The following is a 17823-nucleotide window of genomic DNA, read 5'->3' as shown; positions in this document are numbered from 1 at the left end:
TGATGATAAAAGACCGCTGGAGTTTGTCGCTTTCATTCAGAGCATGTGGCACCTATGCACTAAGTTTTTGGATCATGCTCATCAAGCAAAGAATGCATCACATCCGCTGGGTTAATTTCCTTGTGGATTGGTGCAGATCCTTATGGATGAGCTCATTCAATCAATTCTTGTAGAACTAAATAGGTTGCTGGAATGCATAGTCTGTATGGTCAGATTTCCCCTCCTTGATGTGTGAAAACCATTTCTGTGCAGTTCTTTCAAATGATAGTGACTTTGGCAGCTTTGGAAACTTGATTGAAAGTGAAGAAATGCAAAGTATCAAAAAGCCTCTTTTGTTTTACTTTACTTAATGTTATATTCTTGGAGACTTTAGCTTTGATTGTAAATCACAAGCATCATCCAATTTCATTTTCTGTCCCCTATAAATATGATGTAATCATTAACATGTTTTCCCAGTATTCGAAGTAAGTAGGTTTGAATTATTATTAAGAGGTTTATACTTATTTTGATACAAGTGAATAATATGAATAGTGTAGCACTGGATTAATAACTCACATGTCTTAAGATTAAATCCATGACTTGTGTTTTATTGTGTATTTGGCAGTATACTTAATTCTTAGTGTCTCACTTACCCTAGCTGTTGAGTAAAAAGGTATCAGATCTTCTAGAATGTTAGCTGCATTTGATTGATGTCCTTTCTACAGGTAGCTAAACAGCAGAGCTAAGAACCAACACTTGAAATCAAAGATTATGAAGCCTTTGCATTAAATACAATTATGAGGTTCTAAGCTTTTGTAAAAAATCAGTCTGTGTGCTTTTGCTTAAAAGGGAAATAATGCCATACAGTAAGATTATGTTACAGATATATTAATTTGCAATACTGTTTTTTGGTTTATGCTTTAAATATTCCCTAGGGAATATATATACCACATAACAAGTCAAGATGATTATGGCTGATAAATAGAAGAGAGATAAAAATACAGATTTTTTAGATATTTTAAATTTAATCCTTTTTATTTTCACCAGTGTTTGAATTACTGAATTTCATTTATATTCCTGACAAATAAGTAAATGTTTTTTTATTTCATTTCAGTAAACAGGGACGGAAGCTTGGAACGGTTGAATTTCAGTGCAGTAGTTGCTATAAATGGTTCCATATTGATTGTATCAAAATTCCTTTAGGGTAGGTATTCTTCAGCACCCCTTATACAGTTTTCTTTCTTTCCTTATTTTGTTCATTTTTTCTACCTTGCTACAACCATCATCATCAATATCATCGTCATTTAACGTCCGCTTTCCATGCTGGCATGGGTTGGACAGTTTGACAATTTTTCTTTCATCCACCATCCCCCTCCCTCAAAAAAGGAAATATTCCTTTTTATTATAGGCACAAAGCCAGAAAATTTCGAGGAGGGTGCTAGTCTCAATTACATTGACCCCAGTCCTTATTTAATTAACCCTAGAAAGATGAGAGGCAAGTTGACTTTGGCAGCATTTGAAATCAGAATTTTCTTTTCTGAAAAAATGTCATTAAGCATTTTGTCCAGCACAGTAATGATTCTGCCTGCTCACTACCTTAATGTCAGTAAATATTAAAACCAGTTCTACACCATGTTTCTCTGTTAATTAATTCCATTTTCTTCCTAAAAATAAATCATTATCATTGTTCTTATTATAATTAATATCATTATGTATACCCTGATTTTTCATTCTTTGTTTATTTGATATACTGCCAAAGGGAACCAGATAGACAACATGTCACACCCTTTACCAGCATTGAATTATAGATAGATGAGAGATGTTTAGACCTGATGATGATGATGCATGTATAATATATTGATGTTACTTATTCATCATCAGAAGAACTATTGTCACTACTTTCAGTAGGTCAGCACAACAACATATTTTCACATTCTTATATTGCAAATATATATAAGTGAAAAAATATATAGTAAATACACAAACGAAAAGTAAACAATGTATAACATATATTGAGAGCACAAACAGACTAAAGACAAGCATAGAAGGTCCCTAATTCTTCATCAATTATCAACAGATGGTAGTACTCAGTGTTGCACCATTAATATAATGTATGAACCCATGCTAGCATGGAAAGCGGACGTTAAACGACGACGACAATACGTACAGACATATATATATATATATATATATATATATATATATATATATATATATATATATATATACCGCCTGACTGGCCTTTGTAGGATTTTCGAGCGAGATCGTTGCCAGTGCCCCTGGACTGGCTCTTGTGCGGGTGACACGTAAAAGCACCCACTACACTCTCAGATTGGTTGACATTAGGAAGAGCATCCAGCTGTAGAAACTCTGCCAAATCAGATTGGAGCCTGGTGTTGCCATCCGGTTTCACCAGTCCTCAGTCAAATCGTCCAACCCATGCTAGCATGGAAGGCAGACGTTAAACGATGATGATGATGATGTATGTACAGATGGTGTAATTGAATTATTCATCAATAAAAAAAATGTATCTGAAACAACTGTAGTGAACCTTTATCCCATTTGTGTTTATGTGACTAGCCAAAAGAAATATTTGTGTATGTGCTTGTATGTATACATATTTTTGGGTTACTTGTGTATGTGTGTGTGTGTGTGTGTGCGAGGTAGCTTCTATATGGGCATGTGTTGGATGGGTCATTACAGTCAGACAGTTCTTATTCAGAGTTACTACCCTCTTGGATGAGTCAAAAGGCTGTACTCACGCATACACACATTCCAATTTATGGCATGATTTCTTCAACTTGATGCCTAGGGTGTATTGGGATCATTTTATTGGACTACAAAATTGTCTTGTTTCCTACAAGACTGAAATGTCCTCTCTACAGTGTCTCTATAGATATTGGAGTTAGAACTCTAGTTTTCCAAATAAATGTGACTGGTGGAAGGGTGAGCAGAAAAGTGAGTGACCAACAAAGTGAAAGGACAAAGAGAGAGAGAGCATATGTATGATGGAAAAGACAGTGTAGGGATTGAAGCCTAATTGGGAGTGTATAATAATAAAGAAATAATGATAGCTATATGTCAATTGTCAACAAGGAAATTGAATAGAGTTTGATGGGATGGCAATAAAAATGAGGGATGGTAAGAAAGTGATTAATGCATAAAAATAGGGAATGGTGATGGTAAAATTGGTTGATTTTAGAGTGTACAGATACATGATGACCTCTCTTTACACAGGTGTCACAATAGAAGAGAAGTAGACTGATTGATAAAAATGGTAAGAGAATAAAGGTAGAGTGATAAATTATATTGGTGAGGGATTAACAGAAGATGACAGCTTAATTTGATGTATTGGATGAGAAACCTAATGTTGATATACATCCCAACCTCCATTACCACCACTATTTTAACAACAGTTTTGCCTTACTTGCACACATGGCAGGACCGTTTCATGCATTATAACATTGTATTAGTCATCAGCTTTCTTTGTTCTTCATAAGGTCCAGCTTCTTGAGCTCAGTCTTTATTTTGTTCTATGTCATCTCTGATCTCCCTTTCCCACAGGTTTCATCTTCTTCAAACACTTAATACTTGTTTATGCAGCTGGCATCACATACACATACTAATAAAGTCTTTCCTCTTGCACACTGAATCTGATACATCTTATACCCAGCTTTTCTCTCAGCTCATTTGTGTTCCATCATTTTTGCACATTAGCAGTATTCATCCAGAAGTGCACGTTCAGTTTTTTCTGACCATCATAAAGCTTCTTGATTCAGGGCCGACGTCTCACTTCTATACATCACACAAAAATATCATGCAATCTGCCTTTATCCTTATAGAGAATCCCTTTGTTATCAGCTATGGTAATAACTACCTGAACATTCCTGTGAACGTTTTTGTGCACATTTTTTGTATCTTGAATTCATACTTATAAACTGTCTAATTTAATTTAATTTAATGTTCATAACTGAAAATCTTTTACTTTATGATTTGCTTCTAATATTAGCATGCTGTTGTTTTTTGTTTATAGCTTTTTTTTTTTTTTTTTTTTTTTTTTTTTGCAACTCATAACAGCTTGGAGAATTTCAGAGTGAAAACTATGTTAAATGATAAATAGAAAATAAAAACATGAAATAGTGATCTTCATACAATTTAAATGCTATGAGGTATCAAGGATTTTCATGGGAAAGACACAGTGTGTGTATGTTTGATGTTAATAATAATAATTATTTCTACTCTAAGAACAAGGCCTTCAAAATTTTGGGGGAAGGGGACTAGTCGATTACATTGAGCCCAGTGCTTAACTGGTACTTATTTCATCGACCTCAAAAGGATAAAAGGCAAAGTTGACTTCGGCAGGATTTGAACTCAGAACTTAGTGGCAGACGAAATACTGCTAAGCATTTCGCCCGGCATGCTAATGATTCTGCCAGCTCACTGCCTAAGCTTATTGTATAAAGTGCTCTTCAGAAAAGGTTGAAGGGGCAAACAAAGCAGACATATATATCAATAAAGATGGTGTTGAAAGTTAGATGTCCATGCACAATACATAGAATAAGATACAAAAAGACAAAAAGGTGAACAAAGAAGGGATTTATAGGTATATCTGGAGTAGTGTTTGCAAATTTCAGGAAGTATGGAATTTTTTAAGGATGCACTGTGCTAATAACTGATACAGGTAGTTTATTCCATGCTTCAACAATACTGAGCAAAAATGTTTTTGAAAACCATGGGTGCTGCGTTGTTTTGTGGATTTTATAATCATGTCCATGAGTGTAAGTGGTATTGAATTCAAAAAGGTGGCCAAAGTTGTTGAGAAAATGGTGGCTAATCTTGTGGGCTTTTGCCAAGTCAGTTACATGGTGTTGAAACTTAAGTATGCCAATGCCCAGAGAAGAAATACATTCAAGATATGGTGACTAATAGAGGGTATTTGTTTGGCTGCATGTCTCTGGGCAGCTTCCAGTAGCTCAATATTCTGGACAAGATGGGTGCTCCAGTCTGGAGATACAAACTGTTAGTGTGGACATACCATTGCTATATATATACCTTTAAATAGATAGGTAGTGAGCAGCTGACAAAGATCTTACAGAATGATGCTAAGACAACTTTGGTATTTTGATAATTTTTAGAAATGTGGTTCCACCAATGCAGATCATTGTTGGCACTGATACCTAGGTCACATTCACCAGTAGACTTCTTAAGGTTGATGTTATGGAGGGAGAAGGTAAATTCTAGGTTTTCCTCCCAAAATGTATAGTAGCAACACTTGTCTACAGCCAGCTTGAATTGCCAGTCAGCAATCCATTGCAACATTATATGCAGAATGTGCAGAAAGTTGCCCTACTACCATGACTGCTCAGGTATTTAATAACACAAACTGAAAAACACTGAATAGCATCTTGATGACTCCTCTCAGATTTATGTGAAGAACAATCAATTCCATAAATCTTTTCAGTCATTTGTTTGAAGCGAGTTATCCAATAGCGATACTGGTTGTGGAATCATGATGATGAAAAACCGGCCCCACAATCAGCATTTCTCTTTTACTACCATCATGTTGTGTCCCTATGCAAAATACACAATTCTCTTTGCTTCATTGAAAAATTTCTCAGGTATTCATACCTTTTGCATGATGAATATATGATTAAGTGCACACTAACATCAATTGAAAGAACTGAAATTGAAATACTTTGAAAATTAAATGGAAATGTACAGTAGGGAAGAAGTTTGATCTTTAATAGTTACGGTGACAACTTTGGATATGTTTTAGTCTTATCAGCCCTCCTCAGCAAAGTTTAATCTAACATAGAATAACTTTATGGGGTTCTTTTGTGAATTTTTTTCTGTTTTAACAATTTAAAATAATTATATTGGAAAATTTCCCAGCGATACTCTGCATGATAGGCTAACAATGCAATGCACTAAAAAGAAACTTCAATCAATTGAAACTGCTCTCTTTGTTTCAGCTTTCTTCGTTGACATGTACTTTATTTCTTTTACAGTTAAGGTGTCGGCTATATAGGTTTAGCCTACTGGGGAAACACAGGTTGTTTTATAAACTTATACAACAAGCTGTTTCAAGCTTGAAAATGTCCAAATATACTAAATAGCAACCCTGCTAAAAGAAATATGAGATGGTTATTGTAAATGTATACAATATACTTCAGATTCATTTAGTGTTTTCATTTTACTTTTCATTTCAGGAAATGTGTTCCTTTTATGTCAAATTACCTTTTTTACTGCAAGTCTAAGAAGTGCAGTCCAAACAGTGAAAGTTTTACCAAAAAACATGCAAGTATGTATGATATTGTTTTGTAATTTATAAAATAGAGCTTTGAACTATTAGTTTTCTCTATTTTTGAGGATGTGTTGGTTATTATTTAATCAGTAAATATTGAAGTGGGCTTCTACTAACATTTCATTGCTTCTACTAATCAACCAGTTAAGAGCTTGAAACTTAACTCTCTCTGACTAAAACCAAAGTCACCTTAACTGATTATTGGCAAATCATTAGAATATCTTGTTATGTCTGGGGCAAATCATTCTGTTTTAATACCTTATTAACACACTCACTTGTTCAATTTATACTCATTTGCATCTTTTTCTTTCTAAAATTTCCATTGCTTCTTGTAACCTCTTCAGAAGTTGTTGACTCTGTCCCTTATTGGAGCTGAATTCTTTTTGTTTGTTTGTTTCTTTGTGCACATGTGTATACACTTATGTATGTATATGTTTATGTGTGTGTGTGTATGCAAATGTATATATGTATGCATGTGTGTACATTTGTATTTTGCATATTCATGTGTTTGTCTGTGTGTATGTACCTCTGTTTCCTTGTGTGTGTGTATTTGTATACCTCTGTCTCCTTGTGTATCTATGTGTATGGGTTTGTGTGACTATGTATGTATATCTGTTATGTATGGATGTGTGTGTGGAGTGCATGTGTGTATATGGTCACATGTCTCTTTTGTGTGTGTGTGTGTGCTTGTCTGTCCATATTACCTATGTACCTATCTATCTACTTAGTTATCTATTTACCTACCTATATATATATTCACCTACATAACAGCCTACTAACAAATCTATCTGTATCTATATAAACTGTGGGTATTGGGGATTCGCTACCTTCTACTTGTATCTCCTAGTTAGTACAGGGTATGTTTCATTTATGAGGACATATTCTTGTATTTGAGTATTGGTTCCTTCAGGTACTTGGATAAAATGTGAATGTCAAGTCGACCCAGTGTGCCTCCATGTTGGTCTTTGGCATGTTGGTAGAGTATGGAGAAGTGTTTTTTTGTCATCATGTTGTCTCAAATAATCATTTAATCTCTCCATAATGCTTCTAGATGTCTCACCAATGTATGTCAAGTTCCTGTCTTTACAAGCACCCTCTATGCACCTTATGCTGTAGACTACATTTCTAGTTCTACACTTAATGCCAGGGTTAATCTTACTTACCATGCAGTTCTCAAATGGGTGCATCCCACATAACTGATTTGATGGTACTCCCTGGCTTTTCAATGATCTTAATGTTGAGTTTGGTCTCCTTCCATATAGTTACTACTTGCATCTGTTATAGAGATTTTAGAACAAGCTGCTTTGCTTGTCATTAGAGTATCAATATTTGTTCCAGCCGTTTTCATTATGAGTTCAAATCCTACCAAGGTTGACTTTGTCTAATACTTAATCAACTAATCCCTCCCCTTCAATTTCTGGCCTTATGACTATATCAGAAATAATTATCTTTTATTGTTTTATATTATTTTTTATTATTTGTTTTATACTCTCTCTCTCTCTCTCTCTCTCTCTCTCTCTCTCTCTCTCTCTCTCTCTCTCTCTCTCCTCTCTCTCTCTCTCTCTCTCTCTCTCATCATGCAGCAGCATTTAACCTACCAACAAGACCTGTAATATCAATTGTATTTGTAGTTGAACCATTTCACTTGCCATTTTTTGCAATTCCTGGTCTCAGTAGTTTAGCCTCAAAGGGGTTGGGATGAACCAAGTTGATTTGCCCTCGATTCACTGCAACCCATTAATTAAGAGTTGTGCAGCACTTTGTGGGGATTAATTCTGTTTATAGAATTGACTTTGAGACTTTACTTATTGGGGGAGGGTTTATTTTATAGAGAGACACGGCATCAAGTTTATTAGAAAGTGTGTAGGGGAGGAGTTTTCTGTAACCTCATATCTTCCCCAGAGAAATGAATGGTTTGAAATAGTTACAACCCAACATTGAGGCTGTGTTGAAAACTTTGCTGTGTTAGGACTTGCCTCTTTACAAAGCTTGCAACAGGAATCTTTAAGTAATAACAATGACACCAGTAAAGCTAGCAGGAATATTGTTTATAATCATTCAACCAGTTCATTGTAGCAATAAAATATCCTGCAACAAACACACTTATCTTCAAAATGAGGGTAAAAAGTTTCAAAACCGTAGATGTTAAGACATTATGCCTCACTGTAAAGATAGGATTTCCATGACTTCAGTACTGACTTTTGATCCCAGCCATTGTCTTGGATATTTTATATATACTCATCCAGTGTACAAAATTTATGAACTGCTTTTAAATGGTTTATCAGCTACTGACTGAACATATTGAATAGCAAATTTATCATATGACAATAAGGAAACTTCTAAATAGTTACTTAACTTTATTTTTACTTCAAAATAAGCATTATAAGGTGATTTTTTTTTACTGCCAAATACCTTTCTTATCACTAACCACTCAGTAGTGAAGTAGGCATGAAGTTTTATGTCACTTAGGTAAATTGAACCAAGCAGTTTTGGGTTTTATCCAGGCAAACAAAGTGGCTGTTAATTTGAACTCTTAACCATGTACTGTACTCAGTAATCCAGCTTAACTTCACAGCTGTTGTGTCTCAACATACCAGTCAAATCCTCCTAAACATATCACTTACCATCTTTTAAAAAAGCAAGCATGTTTTAAATTCTAAATTTTGACACACTATACTGACTCTATCATCATCATCATCATTTAACGTCTGTTTTCCATGCTGGCATGGCTTGGACGGTTTGACTGGGTACTGGCAAGCCAGGAGGCTGCACCAGGCTCCAATCTGATCTGGCAATGTTTGTACAGCTGGATGCCCTTCCTAATGCCAACCACTCCGAGAGTTTTAGCAGGAGCTTTTTATGTGCCACCAGCACAAGAGCCAGTCAGGCGGCACTGGAATCGGCCACATTCGGATGGTGCTTTTTACGTGCCAGGCACAAGGCTAGCAATTTTAGGGTAGGGGTAAGTTGATTACATTGCGCCCCCCACCCCGGTGTTCAACTAGTACTTATTTTATCATTTTATCAACCCCAAAAAGATGAAAGGCAAGCTCAACCTAGGCAAAATTTGAATTCAGAACATAAAGATGAGCGAAATGCCTCTACGCATTTCATCCAGTGTGCTAATGATTCTGCTAGCTTGCCACCTTATTTTACTATATAAATATTTGAAACCATTATTGTTAATATTATCATTATATTCTGATTATGGCACTAATACAATAAGTAGAGCACTGGGTTCAATACTACTGCAGCATCTTGAGTGTCTTCTACTAGAGCCCCAGACCAACAAAAGTTTTGTGAGTGGATTTTGTAAACAAAAACTGAAAATATTTGGGTTGATCTGTTTAAATTTATGGTGGTGCCCCAGCATGGTCACAGTCTAATGACTGAAACAAGTAAAGGATAAAAGATAATGGTAATGATGGTCACAGCAGCAATGATGATGATCCAAACATCAACTTAATAATGAGAATGCTAATTATTTTCAAAATCCATCCTACTTCTTAATTATCTTCAATATTAACTGAAACAAATAGGCAGCATATTTCATTAAAAATATGATCACAAAAGAGTTTTAAAAGAAGTTAGAGTTATTGAGACTATAGGGACCTTTAGAGTCAACATTTTTTCAAGAAGACAAAAGGAAATCTATACCTGGTCACTCGAACTCCTAGAAATAGCAGCCAAGTTTCTCTTGAATAACACTACAATCTTAAAGATGGTCTCATTAGGAAATGTAGTCTACTGTACACAATGTCTGAAAAAACAGATGAGGACAATTACAGCTGGAGTGCTTTTGATCATAGAGCTACTTGATCAGGAATACTTGTTTTAAAGTTTTTTTTTTCTCTCCTCTCTTTGTCACTCATTCAGTCACTCAGCCACTTCCACTCATATATGCAGAACAGTGACACAGCTGGATATTTTTTGACATTGCAAGTTAAAACAGTCATACAAGTATACTTACACATATCAGTAAAACAGAGTCTTTGGTTACCATTGTTATCGTTGTTTGAATATATTGTTAACCATAAATTATTCATAATCTCCCAAGTTCTCTTTTCTTTCATAATACTTTCTCTCTCTCCCCCTCATCTCTTTTTCCTTCTCTCTCTCTCTCACACACACACATACATGCACACATAAGAAGTAAATCAATTTTCTATTGATTGCAACTTCCAGTTGTTAGATCAACTAAACCACTACATATTGAATTATAACATGACTGAGTATTCCAAAGCTATGTATCCCGGTAACAGTTCGCATACAGGGTGTTTGGGCTAAATTTAATTTTTTTTTTTTTCTGGACAGCTTAATGTAATGGTGAACATTTAACAGTGTTGGAGGGCAAAAAGACTAGAGCTGTGGTTGAGCGAAAGTTAGCTGACATGGAGGATTGGAAGTTATGTGACTATTGGAAAAGAGTTTTATGTATCATGGTGACTCGTACTGGGTATCAAAATGTCAATATTGTGACTGTTGTTCAGTGCTCTGTAAAGTCTGTAAAACATGACATGTACAACTGGAAAACGAACTTAGACATGTCATCATGATTCAATTCATTTCTTATTCAGAGTTAATACTCTTCTACAGGAACATTTCTTACTCATAGATAACATTTTTGGCATGGTTTTTATAGGTGCTTGCCCTTCTAATACTGATCACTTTCCGAGACAAACATGAATGAGTGTGTGAACAGAAAGTAATGACCAAGAGTGGGAAAAGGGGAGAGTATGAATATGAGTGTGATGTTAGAGGAAGGATAGAGTATATTTATGTGTATGTCTGTGTCTATCAGTATAATCTACTGTGTTAAGTTTCATCCCTTTATGTTAAAAACATCACTTAACATTTTGATAGAAATCAATAAAATAAATACCAAACTAAAATAAATATTTTTAAAGATATATTTATTAATCTTATCTCAACTCTCTAGGTTTAAGTAGTGTGTGTGTGTGTGTGTGTGTGTCTTTCTCTCTGAACACAGATATTGTTTTTTCCTCAAAGAAAAACATGAAATAAATAGGGCAGATAAAGACTTGCATGCGAGCTGAGTGAGCAACTATGTAAAAGCTCCCTCATCATTGTGTTGTGCTCAAGATATCTTTCAAAGTAATATACATTTAAGATATAAACCTGTTTAACTCACTGACTCACACTGTTCCCACTTTAATTAGCATTTCATTGTGTTGTTATTTAACCCCAAATTAGCCTGATTGAGCTGGACACTGATCGAATGTGTTCCAGCCATGAAAAACGTCTACAATACCCAATGAGCCATTCTTTTAAAAATAACAGTAGAGTCTGATCTATGGGAATTAGTTGCTATTTCTAACATGTCTTGTCACCACATAGAGACAGCCTCTTACTTAAACCCTAATCCTATTTCTAAAACCCATCCCATTTAAGCTATGTGAAAATTGAAAGGTGAGTAATATATGAGTCAGAGATAGTGTGTCTGTTAGTGTATACATATATATGTGTGTGTGTATATATATATAAAGTGAAAACGTGTAGTAAATGCACAAACAAAAAATAAAAAACATATAATGAATGCACAGGTGAACGGAAAAATGTATATTGAGTGCACAAACAGATAGAAAACAAAAACATTCCCTAATTCTTCATCAGTTATCAACCAGATGGTATTTCTCAGTTTTTTACCATTTTGTCCCTGAAAGGACAAAAGGCAAAAACAACTTCAACAGAATTTGAACTCAGAATATAAAGGACTGTAACAGATATTGCAAAACATTTTTCTAATGCTCTAACAATTCTGCCAGCTTGCCACACTAATAATAATAATAACAGTAGTTTCAAATTGTGGCACAAGATTAGCAGTTTTCAAGGTTGAGGTAAGTCAATTACATCAACCCCAATTTTCAATTGGTACTTACCTTATTGACCTTGTAAGGATGAAAGGCAAAGTCAACCTCAGCAGCATTTGAACTTGGAACATATAGATGGACAAAATGCCACTAAGCATTTTGTCTGGTGTGCTAACAATTCTTCCAGCTCACCACAATAATAATAATAATAATTCTTTCTACTATAGGTGCACAGCCTGGAATTTGGGGGGGAGGGGACGGAACAAGTCAATTTCTTATCAATCCTGAAGAGATGGAAGGCAAAATCAACCTCAGCAGAATTTGAACTCAGAACATAAAGACAGGTGAAATGTCACTTAGCATTTTGTCCAGTGTGCTAATGATTCTGCCAGCTCACTGCCCTAATAATAATAATAACATGGTGATCTTGAACCTCCTCATGATACCTGATAGAAACAGGTATAGCTATGTGATTAAGAAGTTTTCTTTGCAACTGCATGGTTTCAAATTCAGTTCCATTGTGTGGCAAACACACTTGGAGATCAACATAATCAATTGCCTATTTTTAGCACTGACATCTGGCCCTTTGGTGGTTTGTCAGAGTACATTGTCACAAGTATTTGATCCAGACCTTTGATTTGAGAATAACCTTTCCCCACACCTACAAGCCACAGATAGCCTGATAAAATTAATGAATGGACATTAGTTTCATTCTCTAAGTCAAATGTTTTCAAACTTTTCCTTCCAGCATACCCCTTTATCATGTGCATCTGTGTTGGTGTACCTTGTGAAGAATATATTGAAAACTGTTTGGGTGCTGTTGAACAAACAATAAACATGTCTTACTTATTAATGTTATTTAATTTAATTTCATTTAATGTGTTTAAATCCTGCTGTGGTCAGCTTTAACTTTCATCTTTCTGAGAGGGGGGGTCAATAAAATAAAGTACCAGTCAAGTACTTGAGATCAATTTAATTAACTGTTCCCTCCCTCAAAATTTCTGACCTTGTACCTATGTAAGAAATTAGTTTAGATTTAATGAGATGGATGACCTTGGCTTTTTCTAACATCTAACTCAATTCTAGGTACAGTTTCATAGATACACACCTGCATATCATTGTCAATTAGCAGTCTTAAATGAAATTTGTTTTCACTTAAAACATTGTTGGAAACTTTATTCACAAAGTTAAACAGATAAAAACAACAGAAGGCTTTACATGTATTCTCTGTATACACAAGTTTCATTTTGTTGATTTTGATTATTTCAAAATTCTAGGGTTTTTATTAGCTTCATATACCCTGTGTCTTTTGTGCATACCCCTGGGGATGCACACATCCTGGTTTGAGAACCTCTCCTTTAAGTCATGTTTAAAGATATCTATACAAGAAGCCTGTTTAACAAAGTAAGTAGTACATGTCATTTCATAAAATAAATGTCATATTTTTATATAACATAATCGCAAGTGCAGTATCTCCTGAAACAGGATATTCTGAGTCATATCCTTGCATAAATTTGATTGCTTTAAAAACAGATTAACAACCAGAGTACATGAGATAAGCAATAAAACAGAAATAGTGCAGAAGTATAGTAGTTAATGGTGATACATCCTGAAAAGTTGACTCATACCAACTATGTATCCTTTGTAAATACACTACATGAAAAAAAGCAATAAAACTTTTTTTTTTACCTTATCACTTCAGGTTTCAGCCAGATGTGCTATACTGCTGTAGCAAATTTAACTTTTCAAAACCAATCACATCCTGATCAGAAATTCATGTTTTCAAAAAAGGTAATTTTTTTTTTAACAGTTATCTATATGTTTCCTTGTAATAGTTTGGAACTCAAGACAGCCAATATGAGTTGTGTGTAAAAACAAAAAGTAATGGTATATGTCAGTGAAACATAAACAGTGATTGGAAAGAGAGAAATAAGTGGATAGTTTGCACATAGTCTGACCAATTGTAAATTATGATTGATAGTTTAAGATAGGCAACTTCACTTTGGTGTGTTACTACATCATCATCATCATCATTTAACGTCTGCATGGAAAGCGGGCGTTAAACGATGATGATAATAAGACTGTGTTATTCAATACAGTTCTATATCTAAGAGATGAGGAATTATGTACATTATTTACATTTGACGGATATTTGTCCTCATCTTGTTTGTTGTTAACACAACGTTTCGGCTGATATACCCTCCAGTCTTCATCAGGTGCCCATGGACATATGGCGTAGTAGTTAAGAGCGCGGGCTACTAACCCCAAGATTCTGAGTTTGATTCCAGGCAGTGACCTGAATATTAATAATAATAATAATAATAATAACATCAAAAAATACCTTAGGAATGAGAACCCAGGTTCAAAATTTCCCCAAGAAACCTGATGATACATTGGAGGGTATCATTTAAAGGACACTTGGTTACTGATTTTATCTGGTCAAACAACTTCATGGACTTGTGATTTGAAGATTTTTTTTTTTATTCAACCCCACATCAACTTTGGTTCAGCTGGCCCATGATCAAAGGTATTCCATCTGTAACTACTTTGTTTTTTTATGGATAGTCAAAGATTATAATATCCAGTGCATCTCTTCCTTAATGGTAGTGGCGGGGTGATTACTATTTGTAGCAAGTCAAGTGAATATACTGAGATTCCTGTTTATTCCCATATTTTATATCCTAACCTTCTACAGACTAGATTTTCATTTGGAAAACTAGTACAATTGTTTAAGTGGGCTAAAGCAGCTTGTTTTTTGTAAATAGAGAAATTGTTGTGGTATACAATGTGTTTGGGCATTTTCTATATTGTCCATCTTGTCATTGTATTCCTGCAGGTTCAGCTGTGGACACGTTTGTTTGACTCAATGGAATTAGCAGCCAAATCTCCCTCACATACTTCCTACAGAAAAAGATAGGATAGTCGTTTCTGCTGATGGTGGATAGCTTTTATCGCCTATGGCATAGTTAACCACATGTTAAAGCATGACCTACATATAAGTGCTGCAAACAAGGTATTCCAAACTGCTTCTCAGTTGTGTAGTTGCTGTTGTTCATGATAATGGTGTTGAAGCTGATGGTAGTAGTTATTTTAGATTGAGTTGATAGTTAAAGTGTTATCACATACATATCTAAAATTATCAGTGTAAGCATATGAAATGTGAATACCCGTCAGAGTGTAAGTATCTTGAGAGAAAAGCTGAACATTAGAAGCATCAGTTGTGGTGTGCAAGAGAGACGATTGCACTGGTATGGACATGTGGTGAGAATGGATGAGGATAGCTGCGTGAAAAAGTGCCACGCCCTAACAGTTGAGGGAACCCGTGGAAGAGGTAGGCCCAGGAAGACCTGGGCTGAGGTGGTGAGGCAAGATCTTCGTACATTGGGCCTCACCGAGGCGATGACTACTGACCGAGACCTTTGGAAATGTGCTGTGCGTGAGAAGACCCGGCAAGCCAAGTAAGATCGTTGCCAGTGCCCCTGGACTGGCTCTTGTGCGGGTGGCACATAAGATGCACCATTTTGAGCGTGGCCATTGCCAGTACCGCCTGACTGGCCTCCGTAGGATTTTCGAGCGAGATCGTTGCCAGTGCCCCTGGACTGGCTTGTGCGGGTGGCACATAAAAGACACCATTTCGAGCGTGGCCGTTGCCAGTATCGCCTGACTGGCCTTCGTGCAGGTGACACATAAAAGCACCTACTACTCTCTCTGAGTGGTTGGCGTTAGGAAGGGCATCCAGCTGTAGAAACTCTGCCAAATTTAGATTGGAGCCTGGTGTTGCCATCCGGTTTCACCAGTCCTCAGTCAAGTCGTCCAACCCATGCTAGCATGGAAAGCGGACGTTAAACAATGATGATGATGATGATGATGATAGACGTAATGAATAGTTGTAAATTTCACTAGGTTATTAAACTCTTATCTTTTTTTTTTTTTTTTTTTTTTTTTTTCAGGACATTATTCCCTATATAGATAAGAACTGGGAGAGTCTGACTACAATGCCACGACGAATTAAACCAACATGGCACACAACTATAGTTAAGACAATGGTGAGTTTGCGGAGTGATGACGATGAAGTACCATTTAAGCACTGGGGTCAATGTAATCAACTTGCTTCTCTCCTCAAAATTGCTGGCCTTGTGCCAAGAATTAGAAAGGATTATGGCAGTGAACTGGTAGAATTGTTAGCTTCACATTCTTAGTGCAGATTCCGCCAAGGTTGACTTTGCCTTTCATCCTTTTGAGATCAATGAAATTAAGTATCAGTTGAACACTGAGGGCGATATAATTGACTTGCTCCCTTTCCCAAAATTTCAGGCCTTGTGCCTATAATAGAATGGATTATTATTATTCTTTACAACTGAGGTTTTGTTGGAACTCCTGGAGTCTTGCATGCATAGCAGGCTTGCTGTCTGCAGCCTATGGTACCATGCTATCTGTTCTTTTCAACTATCTGATACTTTCATGATTATTCTGGCTGTGCCAAGGAGGTAAGCCTTTTGTAACAATTCTATTTTTATTATTATTGTTAAAGTAAAATACTGCTAGTGATATATATATATATATATATATATATATATATATATATATAAAAGCACCCAGTTCACTCTGTAAAGTGGTTAGTGTTCAATTGGGAAGCAAACTTCTTAACCATACGACCATGTCTGTGCCTGACATATATGTGAACAAGGGGGTGCTGTAAAATTCCTTGCTTTGGGTAAAAGAAAATACAGGAGGATTAGTTAATTATGATTTTATTCAATGTATTGCCCTCTCAAATTCACACACTTATTTCAGCAAACCTTCAGTTTTTTTAAACCCTATAAAAGCACTCAGTAGGTTGGGCTTCTAACCAAGACTTTCATGATACCCTTAAAACCAGGAACTTTACAACACCCACTTGTGTGTGCATGTGTGTGTATTAATCAATGAAATTCCAGCTTATTCTGATTTTCACAGTTGTCAATTGTGGAACACTACTGTCACTACATAAACCCGATGAAAGTATTAGTTTATTTCAGTATTGTAAATTTTAAGAATTGTGAATAATAAAACATGAAAATCAGACTAAGCTGGAATTTCATTGATTAATATATTGTTCTATGCACACTGATACAAACTCATATATATATATATATATATATATATATATATATATATATATATATATACACAGAGACACACACACATAACATATAGCTATCATCTACAAGCAAAGTATGACTAGTAACATGTACTCTGCTTTTACTAATTGTTTTAGATGCTCGTGTAGTCACGAGCTCACATAGATGGCCACTCCTTGACACTACAGCTGGGAGGAGACAATGATGCACTAACACTTATGTTTGCATGCAGTGGTCTTACTCATAGTTGTGTCAGCTTCCATCATATATATACACTCAACTGGAACTAGGTGCAGCTCACCGGCCCTAGCCAAGCTGTCCAACCCATGCCAGCATGGAAAACAGATATGAAATGGTGATGATGAATATATCATAGTGTTAACTGTCAGAATAAAGAGTACTTAGTATCATAGTTGAGATTAATAATTTATTTTATTTTGGTTGAGTTGCTCCTTTGTTACTCAGTTTCACTTGTGAGTACACAGGGTCTTCGAGCAACTTCCTGCTGACTTGTAATTTGCCTGAAGACCCTGTGCACTCACAGGTGAAACTCAGAGTAACAAGAGATTGACTCAACTAAAATATAATT

At 35.6% G+C, this 17823-nt stretch overlaps 1 protein-coding gene across 2 annotated transcripts in view; it reads left to right on the top strand.

Moving 5' to 3' along the window:
• LOC106883251 (set1/Ash2 histone methyltransferase complex subunit ASH2) overlaps nt 1-17823 on the top strand; it is a 154528-nt gene that overhangs the window by 17140 nt on the left and 119565 nt on the right. For both annotated transcript variants that reach the window (XM_014934184.3, XM_052966127.2), the window contains exons 4-7: nt 1094-1183; nt 6189-6280; nt 13817-13905; nt 16065-16160. In XM_014934184.3, the coding sequence (XP_014789670.1) occupies nt 1094-1183; nt 6189-6280; nt 13817-13905; nt 16065-16160 (367 nt within the window). The remainder of the gene's footprint in view (nt 1-1093; nt 1184-6188; nt 6281-13816; nt 13906-16064; nt 16161-17823) is intronic.

Source organism: Octopus bimaculoides, chromosome 3, assembly GCF_046866305.1.
Source record: "Octopus bimaculoides isolate indiv1 chromosome 3, ASM4686630v1, whole genome shotgun sequence".
Classification (NCBI taxonomy): Eukaryota; Metazoa; Mollusca; class Cephalopoda; order Octopoda; family Octopodidae; genus Octopus; species Octopus bimaculoides.
The sequence above is the reverse complement of the archived record's forward strand: the minus strand, read 5'-3'. Positions and strand labels throughout refer to the sequence as shown.